This window comes from Falco naumanni, chromosome 10, assembly GCF_017639655.2.
Source record: "Falco naumanni isolate bFalNau1 chromosome 10, bFalNau1.pat, whole genome shotgun sequence".
NCBI lineage: Eukaryota > Metazoa > Chordata > Aves > Falconiformes > Falconidae > Falco > Falco naumanni.
In genome coordinates this window covers 20,453,340-20,479,797 of record NC_054063.1, presented here as the reverse complement: position 1 = coordinate 20,479,797, position 26,458 = coordinate 20,453,340, and the positions used below count along the sequence as shown (strand labels likewise).

Here is a 26,458-nt window from a genome sequence, read left to right as displayed (position 1 = left end):
CATGAGATGCTGAGGTTATCGCTTCTCATCGGAAGGGGTGTTGGTTTGGTTGGGGAAGGGGGTGCTCCTGGGAGCGCCATGGAGAGCCTGAGGGACGTTTGTGGCTGTGTCTGGCAGTGAAGAACCAAGCCCGCTGGGTCCAGCAGTTCATCTCGGACATGGCCCACCTGTACGGGGCTACGAAGGACGCCAACTTCAATGTCATCCTGGTGGACTTTGACAGCGACGACATGGACGTTGAGAAGGCCCTGCGGGATGCCCAGCTGCCCCGGTAAGCCCCCTGCCATGAGCTCTGGGTCCCATCCTGCTCCCCGTAGGGTCTGCAGGGCTCCTTGTGGTGGGACAGACCATCCTGGCAGTGCTCCCACAACCTGCTGCTCCTTCCCCAGCCCGCCATGGGTCTTGGCTTCACTGCCCCTTGCTGCCTCCTCCTTTTTTGGGGTTTAAACTTGTTTTCCATGTGGAGGAGTCAGGGATGCAAATACCACCTCTGCCTCCATGGGGGGACCCTTGGCATGAGGTGTAGGCACCTGACCCCCTTCCTGAGGTGGTCTCCTCTCCTACCTCGTGGTCCTTGTCCCCATCTTGGCTGTGTCCCGTTCGGTCGCCAGCACTAACTGCCCTGTCCTCTCTCAGCTACCAGTACCTGCGGCGCACGGGGAACTTTGAGCGCTCGGCTGGGCTGCAGGCTGGCGTGGACACGGTCGAGGTGAGCCAGGGGAGAGAAACCAGCTCCTGCCTTGGCTTCTCTCCCGGAGCTGTTTTGCCCTGATCCTCTCGCTTGTGTCTGCCCTCTCCCATAGGATGGGCACAGCATCGTGTTCCTCTGCGACCTGCACATCCATTTCCCCCCCAATATCCTGGACAGCATCCGGAAGCACTGCGTGGAGGGGAAGCTGGCCTATGCGCCCATCGTCATGAGGCTGAGCTGTGGCAGCTCCCCGCGGGAGCCCAACGGTGAGCGGGGTCCCCTCTGCCGTGATGCTTTTCCAGCTGGAAAATGTCCCCTGCCTGCCCAAGGAGAGCCACGGCGCCGGGTTTGGGTTGCAGCCTGGCTTGCATGTGCAGGGAGCATGGGTTTGTTTTGCTTTGGCAAGATGGGATTCAAGCCCAAGGGTGCTTGAGGCGCACTGGGTGCGATGCCCCCCGAAACTGGGCTGTCCCCTGGTGCCACCCCCATGGGAGGTGGCAGTGATGGGGACGGAGCTGTGGTGGGAAGAGGGCTTGGGACGGGCGTTCCTGTGGCTCCCAGGTAGTGAGGAGAGCACAGAGGTGATGGCCTGGGGATTTGGGTGTCCCCCACACCCCTCGCCTCATTGCTCTCCCCCCTCCAGGCTACTGGGAGGTGAATGGCTTTGGCCTCTTTGGCATCTACAAGTCGGACTTTGACCGCGTGGGAGGGATGAACACAGAGGAGTTCAGAGACCGCTGGGGCGGGGAGGACTGGGAGCTCCTGGACAGGTGAGGCTGGGGGTCCTGGCAGCCCCCTGACCCCCTCAAGGCAGGGCTGGCCATGTGGATTTGGGCACATCCCCTGGGAAACCCACTGTCCCCTCCATCGAGCTGGCTAAAGGCTGGGGTGACATGGTGGCGAAGGGGCAAAGCCCTCCTTGAAGGGGGGCCGTGTCTGTCCCCTCCCTCCCCTGAGGCTGCCCCCCTGTCCGGCTGCAGGGTCCTTCAGAGCGGGCTGGAGGTGGAGCGCTTGCGTCTCAGGAACTTTTACCATTACTACCACTCCAAGCGTGGCATGTGGAACGCCCGCAGCAAGAAGCCACCCAAGGACTAGTGCCCCGAGCCTGGCCTGAAGCCACTGACCCCCCTGTGCCCGCCGGAGGCAGACCACCGCCAGCGCCCGGTTGTCCCCGACCTCTGCCGACACACTTTGATGCTGGCACGGAGGGCACCCGTAAACAAACCGTGGATATTTTGGGGAGGGGGGGGAGCGGGGAGGGTGAAAGTGGGTGGTGATTTTTTTCTTAAGGGTCTAATTTCTTAGTCAGAAATGAATTTATTAACTCATTAGTGCCGGGACAATATGGGGATCCTGCTGTCAGGAGGGGTAAAGCCTCTGGGCTGATCCCCGGAGCTGGTGGGTCCCTGGGGGCCGTGCCAGGGTTGGTGATGCCGAGGCAGAAAAGCGGTACCCAAGCTCACAGCTGGCACTCGCCCTGCAGCCCCCTTGCTGGGTTGCCTCCCCCCAAAAATGCCCAGCACTTTGTCCCTGTGTCAGGCTGGAGAGCTGAGCTTTTTTTGGGGGGTACTAGTACCCAGAGAAGTGCATGAGGGGTACGAGCCTGCTGGGGCTGCCCAAACCCTCCTGCTCCTCCCTGGGACCTGTGGAGCCTCCGTGGAGGGGAAGACAGGTACAGACACGCCGCTGTGGCTGTACGGGGAGGGGGGCAGAGCCCCTTGGCATGATGGGCTGGCATTGCCTGCGCCCAGGGGGGCTGCGCTGGGATGGGAAAAGGGCAGAGCCCAAAGCAGGTACGGGAGCACGGGGAGAGCAAATGACGTTTCCAAGCTAATTTCTGTGAAATTATGAGGTAGGAAGCTGTTTTCAGGAAGTTTTGTCTGTTTTGGGTTTTTTTTTTATTCTGAAAAAATAAAATCAATGTCTTGGCTGGGATTTCCTTCCCCTCCATGACGCTCATGCCTTGGCAGGGATGCAGCCCCCAGCTCGGCGCAGGGCATAAGAAGCCACACTAGCCTCTGTCCCTTGCCTCTCCAAGCCCCCTCGCAGTGGTGGGTGGCTGTGCAGGCTGGGAGGACACTTTTGCCTGCTCGAAATGACCATTGTCGTTTGTAACACCCAGGAGGGCTCAGGAAGCCCCGACCTGCCGGCGTGCCCTGCAGGAGAGGAGCCTGGCCCTGCACTCGCAGGGAGCTCGCTGGTGGAAGTGAGCCTGGCTGGCACTGGGAGGAAAGGTCAGAAACTCCCAGGAAGAGCTCCCATTGGGACCGAGCAGGAGGAGGAGGATGGTATGGAGTAAGGATCCACTCTGGTAGGAGCGGGCAGCAGTGGCATCGCAAGGGGTTCCTTTGCTGTTCGGTGCAGTGAGGAGGAGGAGGAGGCAGCAGCCGTGTTTTGGTGTCTGGACGCATGCCCGGGCTTGCAGGGAGGTTGCTGAGCCTCTGCCCCACACCTGGGCTCCACCCGGGCAGCTGCTTGCACCCCACACACTGCACGGGGGGCTCACCCCAGTGCCCCCGGGGCTGGAGAGCTGCGGGGAGAGCCACGAGCTGCTCCGCGTGCCCTTGCACGCTTGTTCACAGGACGACCATGCCTGCCCGTGCTCGAGCTCTTCGCTCGCCTTTTCCTCTTGCACATGGACGTGCCCAGCTGCATGCAGCGCCTCGTGGGCTCCAGCAAACCCGCTTTGCCTCAGGCCTGGCTGCCACGAGCTCCTTCTGCTCCTCACCTGGGTCACTCTGTCCCGGCAAATCTCTGGGCTGCAACCACCGCATCCTTGCTGCCCTCCACCGTGAGCTTTCAACAACTGTGAGCACCTCTGGGAGAGCTGAAATAGCCCCAGAGTTTCCCCCCCTAAGTGTTTTATTCCCCATCCGCATCCTCCGGGCTCTGTCTGAGCATCCGTTGAGTTTTGAGGTGAGGATGGAGGTGGTGGGCTCAGCAACCTCCTTGCCATCAGAGAACAGCCACAGTCCGGGACTCCGGGGGGCTTTTCCAGTACTTCTGGCCCCAAGATTTGTCGGGAGGGGACAGCCTTGGAAGGCAGCAGGTTTTTCTCTCCATGCCAGCACTCACAGGCTCCTCTCCTTGCCCTGCTGCCTGTTTTTTCCAGCACTTTGGAAGTGCTTTGTTGTGGGCGAGGGCTCTGCCCGCTGCGCTGGGACTTGGCCCGTGGGCTGAGAAGTGCCGGGCAGGGCGGGCGGCCCTGCGGTCCCCTGGGGCCAGCAGCGGGATCCCAAAAGCCGCTTTTCCTTAGGCACAACTTTTCCAGCAGCTTCCCAGCCAGGAGAGCTCACAAAGCCACCGGCATCGGGGCAGGCACCAGGTTCAGCCAAATCTAGAGCTGCTGCTGGAAGGGACTGGTGCCACCAGCGCCATCCCCACTGGGGACACTGGTCCAGCCCCGCTGGGGATGATTTAGAGCCAGCTGATGGTATCTGCTTGGGGTAGGGCCAGCAGCAAAACACCAGAGGGTTTTCTTGCTCTGGCAATGGCTGAGCTGTGGTAACGGGGACCAAAAGGAACCTCTCCCTAGCCAGGCGTTGGAGCCCTAAGTGACAGCAGGGTGCAGGCAGGTACCCACTTTTAGAGGAGCAGCCCCAGGGCTGGTGCAAGGTGCTGGCCAGGCAGCTTGCCCTGGCCCCAGGGGATGCTGCAAAGGTGTTGGGGCTTGTTCGGGGCAGCGGAGGCAGACACTAGCCCAGTGCCGCCTCGCTACAGGGCTGCCCTGGCCATGGGGCTGAGCGAGGGGTCAGTGGAGGGCAAGGGGGAGCCTCCCCGACACCTCCAGTCTGAGAACGGGCCAAACGTGACAGCAGTGGCTGGGTGGAGGGTCCTGGGCAGCCTCCTGCCCTATACTGGGCTTGGCCCTGGGGGTCACCTATCAGCAGCCCCCAGCAAGTGCTGGGTGCGGCGTGGAGCCTGGGTTCCAATGCTGGTAGAAGCGATGGCCCCCAAACTGGTTTGGCCCGTTTCAAACGCTCCCTCTCAGCTTATCTGGCTTCAAAGGGCTCCTGCTCCATCCCACGCATACAAACACGCTCCCTGTGAACCCCCAGGGGAGCCCCCTCTATCCCAAAAACTGTGCCCCCCTGCCAGCTCTGCCTCCCCTCCACCTTCTTTTGGCAGCCACAAACCCCTCCATGTTGCACCCATGGGTGTCCCGTGCTGGGGGGATTCAAGGGGATGCAGTGGAAAGGACATGCTGGACCATGGCTGCAGTGGTAGGGACCAACAGTGACTTTTTGGAGCATCATGAAGGTGCCCAAGACATGGCTCCGCTGCCCAGGATGGAGCAGTTGGGACCCCTGGACCCCTCACCAGCATCTCAGCTGTACTGAGGCTTTTTGTGGAGCTGCCACAAGCCCCAAAAGCACAAACTTGGCTGCAAGGCGAGCGGGTTTTGAGCGCACATGCAAAACAACGGCAAAGAGACTGGTTGGGTAAGCTCCCGGGGCGGGCCCCGCCACGGCCCCACGCCTGCTGCACTGGCCCCGCCACAGACAGCATCGCCCACCCTGTGCCGGGGCGCCCGGCACCCGTGCAGCACCCGGGGGTGCACCTGCCTGCCTGGGAGGATGCTGCAGGGCAATGGCCCGCCGGGGCCACCCAACAAGGTATGTGCCGGCCGGTCCCCCACCCATCAGCGTGGCTGTCCCCAGTGTGGGTCCCCTTGGAAAGCTGGTGGTGCCCACCCAGTCGCCAGTCCCCACACAGCGGGTGGAAAGGGGCAGCACAGATGCCGGGTCTGGCAGCTGCCTGCTCCTGGCCAGCTTTGGCCAAGAGGCATTTTTGGGTTTGCCTCTCCTCGTGCCTCAGTTTCCCCAGCGTGGCTCTTGGCACATGTGTGCTGTGGCCAGGCTGCGTGGTGCTGTGTTGGCCACTCCCTGCTCCAAGTGCCAATGGCATCGACAGCCACCGGCTTCCCTGGGGACCCAGATTTGGGGACAGGCTCCCAGTAGTGCTCAGGGGGTGGGAGAGGATACTGCGTGCCTGGGAGCTAGGGTCTCCCTGGGAATGTGGCTCTGTCACCCCACGGAGGGAGGGATATGGGTGCTTCCAGGCTGGGAGGTCAGTGACCACTTTAGGGACTCCCAGACCGAGTATATTTAACCTGTGTCACCCTGACCGTGGCTGGATCCCGTCAGGAACCCCCCAGTTTTGCTCCAGATGTGGAGAGGTGTGTGCCAATTTGCTGCTTTTTTAGCATCCCAGCGCATCCCTGCTCCCACCCGGTGCTTTCCCCTATTAACGAGCCATTTTACGAGGGGATCGCCAGTGGTTTCGGCTTCAAACCTGCACAGCCCCCCTCAAGACCCCCCCAGTTTCCATCTTTAAGCTGCAGGGCAGCATCATAGCAGGGGGACAGGGGCTCGGAAGGGAGGCAGAGCCTGGGGGAACGCGGCTGCCAGCAGGCTCGGGGCCGGCTCCCGGGGCTGGAGGGGCTCTCGGGGCTCCCGGGGCCATCCCCAAGCCCCTCTGTGCCTGGCACGGGGACGGCGGGCAAGCACCGGCTTGCACAGGGAGCGAACCGCCCTCCCCGCCTGCTCCCGGGGGGAACCCGTGATTCATCCAGGCTCGGAGGGGTGGGAGCGCCCCGCTGAGCTCTGCCAAACTCGGTGCACCCGCCGACGCTCCCTGTGTGGGTGGTGCTGAGGTGGGAGAAGAGGGGGGGTCCATTGGGGTTATGCCTGGGTGTTGTACCCCCACAGGGTCAGGTGTGACCCATAAGCAATGTGTGGGCTCCCACTAAACCCGTGAAATCCCTTAGACTCCCCACCGCGAGTTGGGGAGGTGGGTCCTATCCCCCCCCGCATCAGTCCCCAGGTACGATGCGATGGTGGCACCGGAGTTTGCAGCCCACTGGGGTTTGGGGAGGCCATCGAAGTAGGGACCGTCACCCCAAAACACTTGCCCGCAGCTCTTGCCACTCCGCCCCGGCATCAGCCGCTGCTCCTGCTGACGGCGGCACATTCCTTGGGGACAGCCGCCCTTTTCACCCTCCTAACGAAGCACAAAAGCCGTCCCAGCTTGTCATAGCCGGGTGTTGTAAGCCCTGGGCCGGCGAAGCCTGTGATGCTTCCGCCAGGCGGGTTCGGAGCGGTGACGCCAAGCGCTGAGCCATGGCTTGCTGCGGAGCCGCGGCCGCGTTGCCATGCTCGCCTTCAAATGGCCAAAGCCAGCACCAGCCGCGGCCGACGCACTGTGCCGGAGCCACCGGGCAAATGCCCTGTGGCCAGGAGCCGGGGCAGGGCCCCATGCCCGGCGTGGCTGAGAACGGGCACAACTCTGCGCAGGAGTGGGCAGCGCAGCGAGCGGGGGTGCAGGGACAGCTGCCTGAAGCCGCACTGTAGCCATCGCAGGAGCCGTTCCCTGCGCTCGGGGTGGGGGGACGCAGTGTCCCCCACCCTGGCTGTGCCGGGGCCAGCCGGGGTGGCTCGGCGGGTGGGGTAAGCCTAATTAGTACCTGTGCGATGCAGCGGCTGAGTCACCCCGCGTTCATCACTGCCGGGCCTGCCGGCGCTGAGCCACCCCCCCTTTTTTTTTTTTTTTATTATTGTTGTTTTTTACTTCCCCGGCTGATTTGAAAAGCAAAGCAGGGAGGGCCCGGCCAGTAATTACTGCCAATTAGCCCCCGCTCTGGCCCTTTGGCAGGCTGGCCCCCTCCCCGTGCCGGAGGGCTTTGCTGGCCATGGTGGTGGGCAGCCTGGGGGGCTGCCTGGGGGTCCATGGTTCTCCTCAGAGGTGGCTGAGGGGATCTGGGGGTCTCTAGGGACACTGCCTGGGGCTTGCTGGTGGGGCCACGTGTGGGTCCGGGGCTGGCTGAGGAGCTCGCCTGGGGGTCTCCAGGGGGGCCATGTGGGGGTCTGGGGCTCTCCTGGGAGGTCGCCTGGCGGTCTTGGGCTCCTTGGAGGGACAGGGTGGGAGTCTGGGGCTCCCTGGCAGGGTGATGTGGGTCTCTGGGGGTCAGTGGGGAGTCCATGTGGGGGTCTGGGGCTTGCTAGAGTGACAACGTGGGGGTCTGGGGCCCACCGCCAGGGCCATGGGGGGTGCTCCTGGGCTTTCCAGATCAGTCACGGGTAGGTCTGGGGCTCACTGGTGGGGCTGGCCTGGGTGTCCATGGGGGAGGCTGCCCGTGGTGGGGGTCTGCCGGGGGGCCACAGGTATGACCACCCAGACCCCCCCGGGCATCCCCCTCCCTCGCGCCCTCGTCCCCACGAGGTCGCCCCTTGGGTGCCTCCACCCGGGGGCCCGGTGTGCCCCCTCCTTCCCGCCGAGGCGTGGCGGGGCGGGCCGGGCGCCTCCCTACGGCTCGGGGAAGCCGCCGCCGCTCACCTGCGCAGGGCGGCCTCGCTCGCCTTGGCCTCCGCGCCGCCGCCATGCAGGAGACTAACACCTTCCTGCTGTCCGCCCTGCAGCCCGAGGCCGGCGTCTGCTCGCTGGCCTTGCCCTCGGACCGGCAGCTGGACAGCAGGAGCCGGGAGGCTGCCGAGGCCCAGCGCCTGCGCAGCGCCCGTGTCCAGGAGCAGGTCCGCATCCGCATGATGCTGAGGGGGCAAGCGGCCGCCCGCCCCGAGGCCCCTGACCACGGCGATGGCACCAGAGGTGAGAGAACCCCAGAGCCCCCCCTACCCCACGCCCCGGGCACACGTGGTGGGACGGGCGGTGGGAACCCCTCGGCTGGCACCGGGCTTGGGCTCGTGCCCCGGGTTGGGGCTGGGGGAGGTTGCCCCCCATCCTGTCTGAGCCCCCCCACCCGGTGCTGGGGATGGCAGCGGCATGGCCCCGGCGTGGGCTTACCTCACCCCACTCAGGGCTCGTGCCTCAGTTTCCCCACCTGCCTCCTGGGGGTGGGGGTGGGGTGTCACACTGCGGGGGGTCACACAGCTTGCTTTGAGCTGGGTAAAGGGGGGTTTTATCGCCCCGGCAGATCCCTCCGTGTCCCCCCAGTCCTGGAGCAGTGCCGCTGGCTGGGCTCCAAGCTCCTCCATTTAACGTCTGCGCTCGCAGCCTCCGCCCTGCTGCTTCGCCCAGCACTGGCATCGGGCGTCACCGAGCCCCCCCGATCCAAAGTGCTGGGGGACCTCAGCAGTGGGGAGAGACCCCACACGTACACCTTGGCACCCCAAGGGCTGGCCTGAGCACGGGTGTGACTCATGCTCCTGTCACTGCCGGGGCTGGCGGCGTCCTGCCCATCCCTGCCGGCGGTCCTAGGGCGGTGGCAAGGCAGGAGGGTGGTGTGCGGTGCAGCGGGGTGGCCAGGTCCCCACCGGGCTCCCGTCCCCAGGCTGGCAGAGCTGGGGCTGGCTTGGAGGGAGCTGCCTATCCGGCTACGGCACAGGGGACCCGGCTGAGCCGCCACGTCCCTGCCAAGGTGGCAATTACTCCCCTCGCCATCGGGGCACGATGAAAGGCAGGAGGCCACCGCTCGGCACTGTCACCGCCTCCTGCTCCCCGTTGCCAGCAGGCAGGTGAAGGCAGTGTCCTCCCACTCCCTCATCCCCCTTGGTACTGCTGGCACTGCCATGGTTCCTGAAGCAGGTCCCCCCGAGATGAAGTAGGTGGAATTTTTGGTCCCCAAGACCCCCTCTTTGGCCTCCTCCATGCTTGTATTAATACCTCCATTCCCCATTCTACAGGCGGTCAGTACAGCTCTACCCTGCGCTCCTCCTTCAGCTCCCGCTCCCAGACCAATGGCTTGGACCCCAAAGCCTCGGTATGTACTGGGGGGGTTGCTTGTCCCCCACTGTGTGCCAGCGCCCATCATTGTGGCAGCTGGGGATGCTGGCAGAGACTTAACGCTGGCTGTAGCTTTGGTTGTGTCACAGGAGACTCCTGGCTCCATCCTTTCCTCTCCCCATGGTAGGGATGGAGGGACAGGCTCGCGGGCACCCCCTAACCCCACACTTTCCCCCCACAGCTGTATCAGCCGCTGGCCAAGAAGGATTTTGGCACGCTGAAGGGCAGTGGCTGGTCCTCGCGCTCGGCAGTGGACCTCACCCCACACAAGCGAATGGCGACCATCAGCAATGGGGGCCTGGTGAAGGGTCGGGGCTACAGCACCGGCTACGCTATGTCGCAGACCACCAATACCTCGCCACGGCCCAACTCTTTCCATGAGCGCAGCTACCGGCCCCGGCAGAACTTCGACACCCTCTCGCTGCACTCCCTGCGGCTGGCTGACGCGCCGCTCCAGCCCACGGCCATTGCAGATGACCGTTATAGCGTCATCTCAGAGCAGCTGGACCCTGTGGGTCACCGTTCCCTCTACAAAAGCCAAGGCAATGGTGGCTTCACCCGCTCCTACACCTTTGAGAGGCAGATGAGTGCCGGCTCTGCCACCAAGGCCACCCCCGACTGGCTGGACGGCAGTGAGGTGACCCAGAGCCGCACCATCCGGGCGCCTGCCATGCGCACGCTCCAGCGCTTCCAGAGCAACAACCGGTCACGGCTGAGCACCGGCTCCTTCGGCAGCGTCCAGGCAGCCTCGCAGGCAGGCATCGGGAGCTCCTACATGGGGATGGTGGAGCACAGCTCCCGCGCTCCCTCTGTGCGCAGCCTGGCTGAGTCAAGCCACCACCTCCAGGACCAGCGCACCATGGAGATGTACAATGGGCACAGCACGCTGCTCAGCCACCAGTCAGGGGGGTGAGTGCCAGTAGGGCTGGTCCAGAACCGCCTTGTCCCCACCTTAGTTACTTGGCTGGCTGAGGGCAAAACCCTCCATCTCTTGCCTGGCATTACCTTGCTGCAAGGCATGCAGGAGGAGGGGTGAGATGATGGCCGCAAGTTGGCCCTGTAGTGATGGACCACAGCATGGGTTGACCTTCAAGTGTGTCCTGCATGTGGCCTTAGCTCCTCTTATGGACACGTCCCGAGGCACAAAGGGTAGGAAGATGCTTGTTTAGCTGAGTCTGGAGTCCCGTGCTCCAAAAGTGTGGTGGGGAAGGAGATGGGCTGACAGGTCTCTCCCAGGATGTGAGCTGTGGTGGGGTGCAGATGTGGGGGACCCTGGTGGAATGCTCTCCTTGGGCTCTTCCTCACCTGCTCATGGCTTCCAGGTTTGATGACATCGACCTGCCCTCCGCAGTGAAATACCTGATAGCCAGTGACCCCAACCTGCAGGTCCTGGGCGCTGCCTACCTCCAGCACAAATGCTACAGCGACGGCAATGCCAAGAAGCAGGTGAGCACCTGAGCCAAAGGAGGAGGGTCTGTCCCCAGCCTCTCTGCCATAGCGGGGCACCCCAAGGAGGGTGGAGGAGATGGAGGGAGCCTCAGCCCCGAGCTGAATGGGAGAGCGGCTGGGTGCCTCAGTGCCGCTGGGCTCTCCCCTTCCAGGCCCGCAGCCTCCAGGCCATGCCCAAGCTGGTGAAGCTGTTCAACAGCCCCAACCAGGAGGTGCAGCGCCATGCCACGGGCGCCATGCGCAACCTCATCTATGACAACACCGAGAACAAGCTGGCGCTGGTGGAGGAGAATGGCATCTACGAGCTCATGCGGACGCTGCGGGAACCCGATGACGAGCTCCGCAAGAACGTCACAGGTTGGGGATGATGGCAGAGGTGGGCAGGGGTCCTCCTCCCCTGGGGGTGGCACATGGTACCCCCACTCCATAAGTAAAGCTGGGATGACACTTCATGGTCTCATGGCTGTCCCACAGTTGCTCCTGGCTGCAGGTGGTCAGCTTGAGCCCCCTGGGGAGGTGAGCCAGGGTGGATGTGCCCTCCAGCCATGCCTGGGACTGAGGATCCCCATCTACTCCACGCAGGGATCCTGTGGAATCTCTCCTCCAGTGATAACCTGAAGGATCGTCTGGCCCGGGACACGCTGGAGCAGCTCACAGACCTGGTCCTGGTCCCTCTCTCTGGGCTGGGGGGCTCAGGTGTCATCCAGCAGAACCCCTCGGAGGCAGAGATCTTCTACAACTCCACGGGCTTCCTCAGGTACCTTTTGTGGGCTGGATGGTTTTGGGTGAAGGAAGAGACACCATCTGTGCTGTATACATAGGGAGCAAGGTCTCTGGGGCTCATTTCTGGGGTTCCTGTCCCTCGCAGCACTTGTGCATCAAAGGCGAAGCCTGGCCAGACCCATGGGAGAGGTATCAGCCACCCTCCCTGTGGTGGTGCCCAGCAGTGGGAGGGGGGTGGCCATGGGGAAACCCCTTCTCACTGTGACAGCCCCACGTTCCCCATGCAGGAATCTCAGCTCTGCCAGCCAGCAGACTCGGCAGAAGATGCGGGAGTGCCACGGGCTGGTGGACTCCATGATCCACTATGTGAACAGCTCCCTGGAAGTGGGCAAGTCAGAGGACAAGGTGAGCCCTGGGTGCTGGGTGCGGGTGCCCTCAGATGAGGTGCTGCTCCTTCCCTCCTGGCAGCCGCCTGGCCATCATGGTGCAAAGACGCGTCTTGATGTGATGGGGGGGAAAACCAGCCCAGCTCCATCTGGGCTTACTGGGCACAGCGGGGCATCACTGGTGTCATTGGGGTGACTGGCCACAGAGCCCTGTGGGATTGCACCCCAGGGAACGTGCCAGCTGGAGGTGCCCTGGCAGGCGACAGGAGGACTGACACCTTTGTGTCCTATCATCTCCCCCTCATAGAGCGTGGAGAATGCTGTCTGCGTCCTGCGCAACCTCTCCTACCGCCTGTATGACGAAATGCCCCCATCCTCCCTCCAGCGTCTGGAAGGTCACAGGAGGAACAACAACAGCATGGTGACAGGGGAGCTGGTGGGCTGCTTCAGCCCGCAGAGCAAGAAAGCACGAGAGGTCAGCAGCTGGGAAGTGGTGGGCACCGTGACACCCATGTCACCTGGGGCGGGGTTGGCACTGGGAAGCAGCTGGCAGTGGAGATGACGCTGGGGTGGAGGTGGACGCTAGCCTTGGCTGATGGGTGGGACACGCAGGTGATCTCATTGAAGGGTGAATCAGGTGTGTGGTGTGATTCAGGGTGCCAAACCCCCATTTTGCCACACCACGAAGCATGATGTATCTGGGGTGACCCGCCAGCTCAGGCACACGAGGAAAAGGGGACACCAGCAGTGAGGGATGCTGCAGAGGGGACATCGCCTGAGTCTAACAGTGACACTCCCATCCCCACAGCACTACCTGAATGCAGACATTGTCACCTTCACGGAGGTCTCCAAGGACCCCAAGGGCATGGAGTGGCTCTGGAACCCCCAGATCGTGGGCATCTACAACCGGCTGCTGCAGCGCTGTGAGCTCAACAAGCACACAACGGAGGCGGCCTCGGGTGCCCTGCAGAACATCACTGCCGGGGACCGCAGGGTGAGGGCAGGGGAGGGGAACGTCCCCTGTGGCTTGCCCCATCTTGTCTGGTTGTCCCCACCACCTGGCCAGTCCCAGCCATGCTCGGGGAGGGGACACGCCTTCCTGTGGGTTGGTACCAGCCTTTCCTGGGTGGGAGACACGGCCATCATGCTACTCACCACCTGGGCATGGGTGACCCTCACCTGGCCCTGCTGGGCAGGAGGAAGAGGAGGCAGCCGGTGTATCCCCGGTGGGAGTCTCCAAGCGGGTGTTTATCTTGGCAGTGGGCGGGTGTGCTGAGCCGGCTGGCCCTGGAGCAGGAGCGCATCCTGAACCCCGTGCTGGACCGCGTTCGCACCGCGGACCACCACCAGCTGCGCTCCCTGACGGGACTCATCCGCAACCTGTCCCGCCATGCCCGCAACAAGGACGAGATGTGTGAGTGCTAGGGAGGGCTGGGCAGGGCCGGGGCTGTGGGGAGGAGCCCAGCAGATGCCCCTCCATCCTTTTCCTCCCTGGTCTGGCCTCCAGTGGCCTCCTGTCAAGTCTCAGCAGCTTCCTGCCTGCTGCATCCCTGCTCACAGCTGAGCGTGCGGTGGCTGGTCCATCCCCAGTGACCAAACACCCTGCCCTCCATGTTGTGCTCTGCCTCTGACCCCACCATCTCGCCTGGCTTTGTTGTCACCCCCAACTCCTCTCTCAGGTGCCAAGGAGTCTCAGCAGAGACTCCAGAGAGCAAAGGGCTTGAAATGCTGTCCCACAGGTCCTTGGCTGGACCCTCTGTCCCCTCATTGCCCCTGGGAGGCTGCAAGGTTCATCCCCAGGCTGCTGCGTGTCTCCTGGGTCAGGCCACCAGCCCTGACGCAGTACCTTTGCCCACCAGCAACCAAGGTGGTCAGCCACTTGATTGAGAAGCTGCCAGGGAGTGTTGGAGACAAGGCACCACCTGCGGATGTCATCGTGAACATCATTGCGGTCCTCAACAACTTGGTGGTGGAGAGCCCCATGGCTGCCCGCGACATTGTCTACTTTGATGGCCTCAGGAAGCTCTTCTACATCAAAAAGAGAAGAGACAGGTGGGAGCTCCCTGTCTGCTCTGCTGTTCCAGCTCAGCCCTGGGGTCCATTCCTGCTCTTCTCTTCCTCCCCTGGTCCATTGAGGTGGAAGAGGGTCCCACACAGTCTCCCTTCCCAAGGTTTTGTGTTGCAAGTCCCCAGACCAGCTCAGAGTGGCCTCATGTCTACCTTCCAGCCCTTTGGCACCTTCTCAGGACACTCCCAGGACATGGAGCTGCCCAGACCTGCAGCCACCTTCTTCCCCTCTGGGTGCTTCTTACCTCTCCTGCCAGAAGTGCTTGCCACCCTGCCCACTGTGGTGGGCTCCAGCCTTTAGTTTCCTGCCTCTTCTGACCAGTCCTAAGTCCTCAGCTCCTCTGGGCTCTTCTGGGGTGGTATTCTTGGGCTGGTGGACACCACCCCCATGTCCAGCGGTACCCAAAGCTCATTGCACCCTGTCTCTGTCCCAGCTCGGACAACGAGAAGTCTTCTAGAGCAGCAGCCAGCCTCCTGGGCAACATGTGGCAATATACCAAGCTCCACCGGGACTTCAAGATGGTATGTACCACCCTCCGGTGCCTCCTCCAGCTGGTGGGATGATGGGATGGATCTCAAGGGTGGATCCCAAGGGAGTCAAGGCCAGGGGCTTCACCCCGGAAAGCCATACCACCCCAGTGCTTCCAGGCATACGATGGGCCCCAGCTCCACATCTCCCCATCTTGAAAGAATGGGGATGTCTCCAGAGCATCATCCCTGTGGTGGCACCTGTACCAGTGAGGTGGGGACAGCCACGTACCCAGCGTGGGGACAGCCTGGCCCTGTCTGTGCCACAGCAGGGCGGGTTTGTATTCATGTTCCCACCGCCCAGTGAGGTGTGGGCAGGGGTGTCCTTGGGCGGGAAGGGTGATGGTGCTGGCATCCGCCCTGTGTGACGGGTGGCCTGTCTCCTTGCAGAAGGGGTACCGGAAGGAGGACTTCCTCGGCCTGTGAGGACAAACCCCGGGAGCTGGATGCCTGGCCCTGACTCTCCCCACCGGGATGCTCTTCGCTCGGACCCCCGCTCCATAGCGTAGTCCCTGCCGCATCCCTCATGCCTCCCCCCTCTGCTGGGTCCCCCTTCCCCAAGCTGGGGGGCGCTTGTCCTCCCTCCTGCTGCAGCCTGAAACCCAGCCACTGCTTTTGGTTCTGCTGCGGGGCCCCACTGGGACCCTCGTTAGTAGGGGAATGCCCCATGGCACCCAAGGGTCCTCTATCCCTGGGGACCCTTCCCGCTCCCAGGGAGCCAGCTGCAAAGCTCAGCTTGTCTTGTGGCTTGGCAGGGGGGCAGGAGCTGCGGGGCTTGGGGGAGTCTCCTGCAAAGCAATTCTGGGGGGGCTTCTGGGGGCAGCCGGCCCCAGCTCCCCGAATTGCGGCACACGAGGGTCTGGGAGGGTGCTGGTGCCGCCACGCTGCAGCGGGGTGTGCATGGGTTGCACACGCTCTGGCCTGGCTGGGTGGGGACGGGGCTTTGCGTAGCTCGGGGGGGGTTATGGGAGGTCTGAGGTGGCCTCCCAGATTTTTATGGGGTGGCACCACGCCTGTAAGGAGCTGGGAAGCAGCATCAGCAATGCGATGCTGAGTCCCCCCTTTGCCAGGGACGGGGGTCTGGGCTTTGGTTGCTGGTGCCCTTGCTGTGAGAAGCCAGGGGATCTCTGAGCCACGCTGTCCCCATCCATCCACCTTGTGGGGACTGTTCCTGTGCAGACAGAGCCACCGCTGCTGCTCTTTGCCACTGCTCTGCTCAGGGCTGGGCCTGGCCGGTGCTGCATAAGCAGGATTTGGGCAGGGCCAGTCGGCTTGTGTTTGCCGGGCGGCGTCTCCCCGCGGGGTGGGGAGATGCCCTCGGTGCCCGGCGCGGCTGGTGCAGGTGGGGCAGCGGGTCCAAAGCTCTCCCTGCCGAGGTGGCGGCTAGGCCGGGACACGCGGGTGGGCTGTGGGGTGGCTTCGGTCTGTCAGCAGGTTTGGGGTAGGTGGGGAGACCCTGCGCTTGGGGGGGCATTGCGTGCCCCATTTGGGAAACGAGGTAGAGTAGGTACAGGGGTGGGAGGGCGAGGGAGACCGGGCAGTGCTGCCGGGAGGGGCCACATCCAGGGCTGGTGTGGTGACCCTGCACCCAGCACGGTTCAGGCTGGGGTGTCACAGTGCATCTGTCTGCCCAGCTATCCGTGTACAAACTCCTCGAGCCCTGTGTACCCCTGAAATAAAGGCCTTGAACGATGCCTGCTTGCCCCTGTGCTTGGCCGGCACGTGGGAGGCGAGGAGAGCAGAGAACTCTGCAGGATGCTCCCATGGTGCCACCCTGCTCGCTGCATCTGGGTGTTGCTGGAGTCAGTGTGGTGGGGATGGGATGCATCACAGGGACGGGACGCAGCACAGTGTCATGGGGAGAGACCTGCCGGTGGCACTCGCGTTCCTGCAGGTGGGCGAGACCCACTTGGTACAGCAGCATTTTATTGCCATGGGGGGTTCTGTAGGAGAGAGGGTGCCGCATCCGCTCTGTCGGGCGTTTCCCAGCTACTGGGGATGGGACATGTTGCTTCTTGGAGAGTGTCACCCATCCCAATGCTTGTCCATCATGCAGGAAAAATGTCCCCAGGGAGGCAGTGGGGGCCAGGCTCTAGCGGCAAGGCTGTCCCCTGGTGATGGTTTTCCACCATGGAGCATGCTGCCAGAAGGAGCCGGCTCCTGTTTTTCCCACCAAGACCTTGGCTTTGGTCTCATCATAAAGCCCGGGCTCCTCCAGCCACGATCTGGGTCCATGCAGCCCCGTGGAGAAAGGAGGTTGCCTCCTTTGCTGGCCTGTGGCCCTGCTCAGATGTCATCCTCTGTCACCAAGCAGTAGAAGTCTGTGCGGGCACTGTAGTTGCGCGATCCCAGGTCTGAGATGTCAAGCTCAGGTCTCTGGCCATCCCTCAGCTGTGGGTCCTCCATCATGCCGGCAGCCGAAGCCATGCGAGCGCTGGGGCCACCAATGCGGGGAGGTGGGGGGCTTCTGAAAATGCTCCCTCGGAGGCCTGCAAGGAGCAGGAGATGGGTTTTAGGCAGTGGGGAAGGGGCTAAACCCAGCCCGTCTGTCATGGGAGGGTGAAACAAAGCCCAAAGGTGACCTTCAGTGCACATCTGTCCCCCCCAGGAGCAGAAGCAGGGGACAAGGACCTGTACCGAGGTCCCCATCTGGGTGGAGGTCTCCACCACTGTCCAGGTAGCTGCTGTGCAGGATCAGCATGGGGTCCTTGTCCTCCTGCAGCTGGGTCTGCGGGTCCCCCATGGTCCCCTGGAAAGACACTTTGCGGGGCAGGGCCAGGCACAGCTCCTTCCAGAAGTCTGAAGATGGGGTCTGCACGGGCAGAGGAGATGAGCCATGTCAGGATCACCACGAAGCCAAGCCCAGTCCCGCACAGGGCTGCGGAAGGCTTTGTGGTGCTCAGCTCACTCTTCCCAGTGCTGGGAGCTCAGCCAAGGTGAGGGCTGTGCTCCTGGCATGGCAGCGTGCCCGCACAACAGTGGAGAAACCGGCCCGACCTGCTGAAACGCTCCAAAGGGCTCCAGCTCCCAGCCTGGCCCTGAAATGGCCGGAGCAGCCACAGGCCAAAGCTTCGCTCTGAGAGCTGAGGCTTCACGCTGGCGCCTGCGCTGGGGGAAACCCTGGAGTAGCACAGGGCTCCTGATCACGCAAGTCTGGGGAGCGAGCGCCCAGATCTAGGGCTGTTCTGGTTGGGTTTTTTTAATTGCCTCTAAAAGACAAGTGCCCCAACCTGCTTTTTAGGAGCACTGAAGCATGGGGAGCAGCCCCAGAGCATCGTGGGCAGGCTGACACAAAATGGGGCACTGGGGATGGAAACAGGGGTGCCAGCAGAACAGAGTCCTGCTCGGCTCTCACCATGGAGCCAGCTCGCCACACCAGCAGGGTCACAGCGCTCCGGTGCTGCTTCAGTACATTGATGGCAGGGTGGGTGATCTCCCTGTACTGGCTCTCGAAGATGATGAAGATGGGTTTCTTTGAAAGCTCCAGCAGCCTCCAAAGCCCTTCCCTGTGAGACAGGTGTGTGGCAGGAGGGCGGAGGACCCACCAGCTCCTCTCCCTGGGAGCAGGCAGGAGCTGCTCCTACCTGAAGCTGCTGTTGCACCATTCTTGCTCCAGGTATGCGATGGAGAGGACCACGATGAGACGCCGGCACCGGCTCACATTCATAATCAAGTCAGCTGATGGCTCTGCAGGCAAAGGGATTTCAAGCCCCCAGGCACTGGTATCATCACCCCTCTGCCCAACCCAGCACAGGTCTGGTGCCTACCAGAGTTGGGCAGGATGGTTTGCTCATCCAGGAAGAGCTTGTAGCCATAGCGGTTCTCCAGCTGTGGCTTCACAATGAAGTGGACGAACTTTCGGTCATCTGGGGTGGTGGCATGGGAGATGTAGGCATCGTACAGCTTCCCATCTGGAGAGAGCCATGCGGAAAGGGGGGTGTAACACTGGGGAGGGCTCTGCGTGTGGGCAAGCCCCTGGCTCGTGGAGGCTTTTCCCAAGGAGGGCACCGCCTCTGTGCCCTTCCCTGGCAGCTCACCGTTGATCTCCAGCTCGCCGTAGCGGTTCCGGTACCAGAGGAGCACACTCAGGCGGCATCGGACATAGAGCCCAGCCAGAAGCACCAGGAGCACCAGGACAAGGATAGCTGCCAGCACCGCAGGCGCATGCCCTGCCGCCTCTGCAAGGACAGGGAAAGGCACGGTGAGTGTGGCTGGTGGCCCATGTTTCCTGGGTTTGGTGTAGGTTTGCACCCCGATGCACTGCCCTGGGAGAGGCAGCAATGCCCCTAGCACCCGCCTTGATGATCCCCATGGGGCCACCGTTTCTGCCCTAGGCAATTGGGCCCTCCTTGAAGGTGCCCCCTCTCTGTCCCCAGCATGTCCCTACCCACTCGCTGCAGGGTGAAGGTGGCCGTGGCGTTGCTGATCCAACAGGCAAACACCCCGAAGTCATCATTGTGTGTGAGGTTCAGCTGCAGGATGCTAGTGAGGAGCCGCTCTGAGGCATTTTGAGTAAACCTGGGGGGGAGATGGGGCCTCTGTGGGCTGGGCTGTGTAGTAACCCATCCCGACAGACAGACAGACATACCCCAGGACGGGGTCCTTACCAGGCAGTGTCCTGGCTGCTCTCAGTGCCCAGCCGCTGCCCATCTTTGGTCCAGGCAGGGACGGGCTCACAGTGCTCAGTGGCCGCCCAGCGCACGGTGCAGTTCAGCGTTATCCGGCTCCCCAGCGTCAGCTCCAGTGTCTCATTGGCAGCTGGGATGAGGATTTCAGGAGGCACGCTGCAAAGGTCTGGGAACACAGCGGGAAAGGGGTTTGGGTGGGAAAGGTGATCCAGCTCCCAGCTGGGCAGGCAACTGTCGTAGCCATCCCAGCTTCCCCAGAAAAACAAGCTCTGCCGCGGGGGTCTGGCAGCGAGCGGTGCTCGTGGCTGTTTTGCAACAGGCTGAGCTGGTTTTTGGGGCTGGGACAGACCCTCACCCACCCTACAAGGCAAAGGCAGAGCAGCAAGCAGCACGCTCTGCCACGCTTGCTAGTAAGGGGTTCTTCTCAGCTGAAAACAGGTGAAAGTTTTGGTATTTGCAGCCTACCTGCCATGGTGTGCTCAGGCAATGTGTGGAGCAGCTGCCGGCATCACCAGCAGGCCACCTTCGGCAGGAGGGACCCCTCGGGCTCTTCCGGGGGGCAAAGTCCACCTGCCACCGCCACAGGACAGGCTGAGCCTGGAACAGATCAGAAATGGCTTCATGAGTGCTGGCTGCTCCAGGCTGGTGCAGAGTGCCCTGGCAATCCCCATCGGTCCCCACAGCGATTCGGGTTGCGGAGCGGTGGGTGCTGCTCTGGCATAAAGCCAAAGCCGTGTCCTGGTCATGGGTTGGTGGCTACCATGTCACCTGCACTCTCTGTGCAGCGCAGACTCGCAGCCTGGCTTTCTTGACCGTGAATTTATGAGCGGGAAGTGATTAATAACCAACCGAGGGCTGCAGGATGTTAAAAACATGGCTTTGGCTCAAACCAGAGGCCAGCGAGGGGAAATGAGCCGTGTTCATAGCTCAGTCGTGGGGTGTGCAATACCTCCCCATGCACCCATGGTGAGCTGCACCACGGCTGCTTATGAGAGGCTCAGTGGGGCCCCCTTCATGCCACCAACACCCCATCTTGCCTATAGTGCTGCTTCCAGCCTGACACGCCCATTGAAATTGCTAATTAAACAGCAGGGTGGTTTATTTATAGAAATATGGGCTTCCTGTCTTGTGAGCTCTCGTAGCGTGAGATAAACCAAGTGGGTGCAGTGCTCCCCTCGCGTTAGGAGGCTCGGTGCGTTGCTACCCTGAGGCCATGCCTCAGGAGAGGGGTAGCTGCACGACGACGTGCCGCACGTGTGGGGAGTGTGAGGAGGGTGCACAGGGACGGGGGAGAACACGAGCCCCCAGCTGGCATTGTGCAATCGGCAGCAGTGCCGCTGCAATAGCCCTGTGGGAAGAGGAGTCCCAGGGAGGACACCCCCACGCCCTGCCGATAAATTGCAGCAGTGCAAAGGGGCACTGGGAGCAAACGGTGAAGCACAGCCTGGTGGTGGGGTCGGACTCCTCCATCCCCAAACACCTGCAGAGCCCCTGGTGTGCATGACGTGTCTGCTGGGGTTGATGCGGGAATAACAAAGATGTCACATTGCCAGTGTTCTTGCAAGGCAGCACGATTGTAAACACATCAGGCATAACTGCTAGGGTCGGGAAGGATAAAAATCTCTCTTGGCTGCTTCTCTGCCTCAGAGCTTCATTGCTGTTGGTTGCAAACTGGTTTTGGGTAACAGCAAGGCTGCTGAGGCTGGGGTCATCCCTGGAGAAACCCCTTCCCTCCGCTGCTGGTGTGAAACAGGAAGGGGGGTTCTGCAGCATGGCTCTGCAGTGAACAGGGAGGGAGGCACGTTGCTTCCCTTTGGCACAGCAGCCCTGGTGCCAGGCGTGGCATGAAACTGTGGGTCAAGGTACACAAGGGACGCTTACAACGTGTTCAGCTTGAGCAGCTGGAAAGCAATTTACACCTAAAGTATTAACTGGGTTTTTCCATGGCCACGAATGGAAGAACAAGGGATGGAGATGAGCCAGCCCACCCAGTTTTTGCTTGGGGAAGGGGATGAGAAATGCTACACCAGGTTGGGATGCTCTGGCTCTGCTTGATCCTGCCTGGATGGGTCACTTGTAAACTGTTTCACTCTGATGGCTGGAAATAGGGAAGCAGACTGCAGACTGGCCAGCGACCTCAGGGAGGCCCCACATGCCTCCCTGGCCCCATGGAGAGGCGCAGCCACTTTGCAGTGGGGAATGAAGTGGTGATGGATGCTCAAAGGGTAGCCAGGCGTCAGGGCTGCTGTCCGGGAGGGAGGGAGGAGCACAGGTTAACGGGCAGCAGTATGCTCCCATTTCCTACATCCTGGGGTTGGGGACACCCCGGTTTTGTAGTGCTCCAAGTGTGGCAGAGGACCATGCAGATGCCGTGCAGTAGTAGGCGATGGTCGCACTGCAGCATCCCCCGGCGCACGGCCACAGGGAAAACGAGGCAGGCAGGGAGGCATGGCAGCAGGGCTGTGTGTGCCCAGGGAGCAAGCAGGGCTGGAGGAGAGCAGCAGGGCTTGTGCGGAGAGCGCGAAACCCTGCTGACCCCAGCCGAGATGGCATCAACGCGGAAAGGGAAGCGGAGGGGAACTGCATTTACCTTTGGAACTTCGCCTGGTGCCCCAGCGCAGGCTTCCTGCCAGTTGCCTCCCTTGTGCGCCGCTCAAGCTGACTGGACCTGCTGGAGTGGTGCTTGGTTTTACTCTTTTTTTTTTTTTTTTTTTTTAAATAATTTATTTACTTTCCCCCCTCCCTGTTCAGCCCCTGCCTTGCACCGGGCTCTCCTGACGCCCCAATCGCTGGGCGCCAGGCCTGCAGGAGGGGTTGGTTGTCCCTCCCTCCCACTGCTCCACCTCCATCTCCACCTGAACGTGTTTGGGGTAAAAAAATAAATAACTCTGGCTGTAGGAGAGAGGGGGGGTTGGGGGTGGGGGTGGAAAGAGAAAGAAAAAAGGAGGAGGAAGGCAACCCACCCAGCCAGCTGGCCCAGCAGCCCTGATGAGCCGGATGCATGCAGGTTGCACAAGGCTGCTAGGGCCAAGGAGGAATCCCCCCCGGCTCTCCATGGCTGCAAAAGCTCACGGAGGTGTCAGGGCAAGATAAAACCCGCAGCCAGCACCATCCACCACCGGTAATACCAGCTCCCCAGACCACGGCGGCAGCCGGGGGCTTGCACTGGAGCACGCCAAGGGGGGCTGGAGGTGTCTGCTCGGTGCAGTGCTGTGGGGAGATCCCAGGGCTAAGCCTGCGTTTTGGGGCCACGGTTTGCTGAGCACTGGCAAACTTGATACTCTCAAGTTTTGTTACGGTGAGTTACTGATGGAGGGAGGTGGGGGGAGGCTGGGCAGGCTGGGGCTGGAGGCATTGTGAGGTCTCCCATCTGTCCTTTGAATTCATGATTTGAAAAGCCTCTTTGCAAGTTGAAACCAGTACCGTGGGGTGGCTCCTCTGGCTGGTGCTGGCCCTGGGGAGCTGGCCCCAGCTGTGGCCGCTTGCAAGCAGCAGGTGATTGTTTGTGGTGATTACTGAGGAGGCAATTAGAGCCTTAGCACAGCCCTGGCACAGGCTGCACTCGTAGCGGTGGCACTGCCTGGCGCTGCCACCAGCCTCAGCCGCTGTAAGGGAAACACCAACCTGACAGTGAAAACACTGGTCAGCATGCACTTTGGGGCCGAAAAGGTAAGAAAAGAGGCTATTTTCCTCCTGTAGGGCCCTGGCTTGAGCAGGATTAGGGGCCTGGGGATGGTGTTGGAGTCCTGGTGGCTTTCCGGCCGCTGAGGATGGGGTGGGTGAGCAGCTGGCTGGGAAAGGCTCAGTCAGCTTTGCCCAATCTCCGACTTGGTGAAAAAAAAAATAAATGGTTCGAACCTCTTATTGGGCAAACAAAGAGTAAAAACCCTCCGGAGGAGCATTCAGCAAGGTGCGGGGCCTAGCAGTGTGCTGCTGGGATTGGGCAAGACAGCGGCCCAGGCGCCCCACCCTGACCGAGCAGCCTTCCCGCTCCTCCTCGCTGCCCTGCCCGGCGTGTTTGCGCTTCTAACCATTCCCTTATTTCTAATTTTTTGTTTTTAGCAACTCCCGGTGCGGAGCCAGGGCCTGGGCCGCTGTGGTCCCTCGGGCTGTTGCCACGGCGACAGGCGGACGCGGCGGCCCGCGCGGTGCATGCCGGGGTTGCCGTCCCGCCGCTCCCAGCGTGCCCCGCGCGGCGCGAAGATGGCGGCGCCCCCGCGGGGAGCCACCGCCTCTTTGCTGGGGCGGGGCCGGGCCGGGCCGAGGCTCTGCCGCCGGCTGCCTCACCGCCCCACCGGGCAGCTGCCCGGCATCGCTCCGGGCGTGAAACGGGGGCGGCGGCGGGGCCTCCCGCGCCGCCTGAGGGAACAGCTCCCACGCTGGGCGGGCGCTGGCCGGGGGCGCGGGGCAGCGTCTCTGGGTGCGCTGTCCATATGTATTTTTTTATATATATACATACATATTTGCACAGATACGTGGGTGAAGGTCACAGGTGGGCCTGTGGGCCTGTGCCACCTGGAGAAATGCCACCGACTCCAGATCCTTATTACCAAAATATTAGTGCTGTTGACCTGTTGCAGCAGGGAAAAAAGGGGTAGAGGGTGGGATAGCGGGAGCTCCGTTCTTGGGCTGTGTGCTGGGAATGTCCCTTGGCCCTCCAGCCAGGTGGCTGTGTGGGTGTGCAGGGCAGCAGCTATTTAAGCAGCTCTTTTAGGGAGGGCTGCTCTGTTGTCCGCAGTACCACGGTCATGTTTGTGGCATGGTCTGTGAAAGCCGGCGTAAACTAATTGGCTTTGTGGGATGAAACGATCGTAAGAAACAAGCCCAGGTCCTGCAGATGGCAAGAGTGAGAGGAAGTTTGGTGGCAAATTGGTAAGACCTTTCTTGTCCATCAGAGTTACTTTTTTGGGTAGATATGTTGAAAATGAGGAGTGGAGGTAGTTTTGGTCGCAGAGAGTGACCATGGTTGAGAGCACACTTGTTTCAGTTCCCTGCGAGATCACTAATGGCTTTCCAAGCTCTTGGGAGTGAAGTTTTGAGGCTGTTAACTCTGGTGCCTTTCTCTGCAGTACTAGCTCAGGGATGTCACCTCCAGGAGTAACCAGCTGTCTGCAGCTGGCCCCAGCCATGGGGCACAGCCCATGTGGACCCACCACCTCCTGGAAGCACCAGGTGTGGGACCCTCAGGGGACTCTGACACAGTTAGGGGTTCAGCAGCAGAAGAGCTGCCTGCCCTGTGCTTTGACAGAGCTGTGTCCTGCTAGGCGGGCAGCGGCTGGGGTCTGTACATGTGGGGAAGGAGATGGCTCTCTTCCAGCTCTGCATCTGAATCCCCTGTCCAAACCTTGAGCTGAGGCTGTCGTCTTCAGACCCTGTGCCATGCTGGAGCTTGTGATGCCGTCCTGCCTGCTGCCGTACCCCAGCCCAAGTGAGCACGCCCTGCTGAGGCACGGATGGCTCCATGTGAACTAGCAGGTGAATGAAAATTACTGTGTAATGTGAACTTGCTAATAGCCAATTTTTGATGCATTTAACAGCTTGAAGCTAATTACATTTAAGCTACTTGGAGCTGCCAGGCAACTCTGTTCCAAGGCCATCAATACAATATGAAATCAGGGTTTACTTTCAAGTCCCAGAAACAAGAATATTGCTACAGGATGAGGTGCCACCTAGTAACAGACCTTTTAGTCATAATCACTGCTGCTCTACAAGGAGGCACAGCAGGTGCTAGCTTTTTGCTCTTAAATTGGACTGGAGAACACTCCAGGTGTGTGGAAGCTCTGACCCAGCAAGTGAGCCAAAAGAAATGTGGCTTCGCATGACATGTGCAGCGCTGACAGCACTTGTTACAGTGAGAACTGGTTTAATTACAGGAAGAAGCATCACTGCGCAGGCTTTTGTATGGTGGTATGGCTCTAGCCACAGCAGGGGCTTGGACCAATCTGGCTTTTAATTACAGAACAAGACAAATCGGCTCTGATGGAGTACTTGTTCCTGACCTGTGGTGCTCACATTTGCTTTTTTCTGAGTTTGTGGGGTGACTGTCGCAGCTGTTACATGTGTACATGCACACACGTTCACACTGTGGCACCCTTGTAGCTCCCATGTTCTGTTTGGTTTATCCCCACAGTTCGGCTCCAGCACAGGGAGGCACCTATTGCCATTTTATAGAGAAAGGGTAGAGCTCGAGCTTTAACTTGCAAACCGGTTAGAAGTTTCCAGTTCTAGTAAAAAAAAGACTAAAGCTTTGAAACGCTCTAGTAGATTTGCCCTGGAGTTTACAGGGACCATAAGACAGCTGCAAACTGAGCTGTGGTCACCTGTCCTGTGCTACTGCCTGCCCTCAGTAACTGGAATTAGGAAAAATGAAGAGAAAGGCTTTTTCCCTGTACATTTGCAAACGCAGCTCAGTGAGGCTGTGGGCCTGATGTAACGCGTGTGGGTGATTTCATGGGGCATCAAAGGGCTGTTTCTGCACTCAGCACTGAGTGAAGTCGTGTTTGAGGGCACGTTATCATTCCTGGGCAGCAATGAACAAAGACTTTGCTCCTTAAGCACAAATAACTCCACCTGGAGTCAAATTGCTAAAGGTAGACCCAGGAGAGAGCAAACCTAAGAGGCCATGAATGCATGTAGATTAGAAAAGTCACAGTGTTGGCTGTAACACCAGTCCAGCTGTGGGATGGATCCCCTGCTGCAGACAAAACCCCCTTCTGTCTGCAGTTGTGGGGAGAGGGAGGTGGTCCTAGCCAGCACTGGGGGGCTGTAAGGGAAGAGGTAGAGAAATATCAGGCTGGTGGGTCTTGGGTTTAGGCTAGTAGGTCATATTTTGGAGCAAGAGATAACTCTCGCTAGCCCTATCACTCTGGGTTTTCTGTGTAGCTCAACATTTCTGTACCACAGCACATTTAAGAGGTGCTTGACTGCACACAGTGGGGAAAAAGTGCCAACTTCTTTTAACTGTCTCACCAGCTAGTGCCCACACTCATCCCCAGCTACTAGCTATGCACAGGCGCTTCAGCTCCTGCCTTTTTTTATTATCCATGTTTTGACAAAAAAGGGTTCGGGACACAATTTCTTCAGGTTTTGTGGATGTCAAAGGCAGTAAGCAGGAATGATACCAGCATGAATACAGTGACTCCATGGCAGCTAAAGATCTGGCTGCTTGAGTCTGCACAGGTGTTATGTTTATTTACAATTTTGCTCATGGTAGTTGAGCCAGGCACAGCTGTCAGTGTGCTTAGGGC

General features: G+C 61.0%; 3 protein-coding genes across 5 annotated transcripts in view; 2 read left to right on the top strand and 1 right to left on the bottom strand.

The window, feature by feature from the left end:
* The window catches only part of B4GALNT4 (beta-1,4-N-acetyl-galactosaminyltransferase 4), a 33,093-nt gene extending 27,995 nt beyond the window's left edge, over nucleotides 1-5,098 (top strand). Inside the window, exons 16-21 of one of the 2 annotated variants that reach the window (XR_005829964.1) lie at nucleotides 118-271; nucleotides 637-709; nucleotides 804-957; nucleotides 1,335-1,461; nucleotides 1,672-1,906; nucleotides 2,814-5,098. Coding sequence is in view for 1 of the 2 variants with exons in the window: in XM_040609158.1 (XP_040465092.1) it covers nucleotides 118-271; nucleotides 637-709; nucleotides 804-957; nucleotides 1,335-1,461; nucleotides 1,672-1,786 (623 nt within the window). In the remaining variant the exon portion in view is untranslated. Of the gene's footprint in view, nucleotides 1-117; nucleotides 272-636; nucleotides 710-803; nucleotides 958-1,334; nucleotides 1,462-1,671; nucleotides 2,627-2,813 lie in introns of those variants that run through there. The other variant, XM_040609158.1, reaches the window with a different exon arrangement.
* Nucleotides 5,099-5,194: 96 nt separating this feature from the next.
* On the top strand, nucleotides 5,195-16,277 carry PKP3 (plakophilin 3). The gene is made up of 13 exons (XM_040609160.1): nucleotides 5,195-8,296; nucleotides 9,331-9,407; nucleotides 9,612-10,339; nucleotides 10,753-10,876; nucleotides 11,032-11,236; nucleotides 11,462-11,636; nucleotides 11,890-12,007; nucleotides 12,296-12,463; nucleotides 12,797-12,982; nucleotides 13,249-13,402; nucleotides 13,848-14,040; nucleotides 14,490-14,577; nucleotides 14,974-16,277. The coding sequence occupies exons 1-13, from the start codon at nucleotides 8,071-8,073 to the stop codon at nucleotides 15,007-15,009; spliced, it is 2,478 nt and encodes an 825-aa protein (XP_040465094.1). The 5' UTR covers nucleotides 5,195-8,070; the 3' UTR covers nucleotides 15,010-16,277.
* A 215-nt stretch (nucleotides 16,278-16,492) lies between these two features.
* On the bottom strand, nucleotides 16,493-21,910 carry SIGIRR (single Ig and TIR domain containing). 2 transcript variants are annotated; one of them, XM_040609417.1, is made up of 10 exons: nucleotides 21,802-21,910; nucleotides 19,677-19,808; nucleotides 19,191-19,377; nucleotides 18,971-19,101; nucleotides 18,621-18,761; nucleotides 18,351-18,494; nucleotides 18,168-18,270; nucleotides 17,939-18,089; nucleotides 17,215-17,395; nucleotides 16,493-17,072 (listed from the first exon to the last, which is right to left on the bottom strand). In XM_040609417.1, exons 2-10 carry the CDS (start codon nucleotides 19,681-19,683, stop codon nucleotides 16,870-16,872), a joined length of 1,248 nt encoding a protein of 415 aa, XP_040465351.1. In that variant the 5' UTR covers nucleotides 19,684-19,808; nucleotides 21,802-21,910; the 3' UTR covers nucleotides 16,493-16,869. The 2 variants fall into 2 exon arrangements, with proteins under 2 accessions (XP_040465351.1, XP_040465352.1); XM_040609418.1 differs by having other exon boundaries at nucleotides 17,221-17,395.
* Between the last annotated feature and the right edge of the window lie 4,548 nt (nucleotides 21,911-26,458).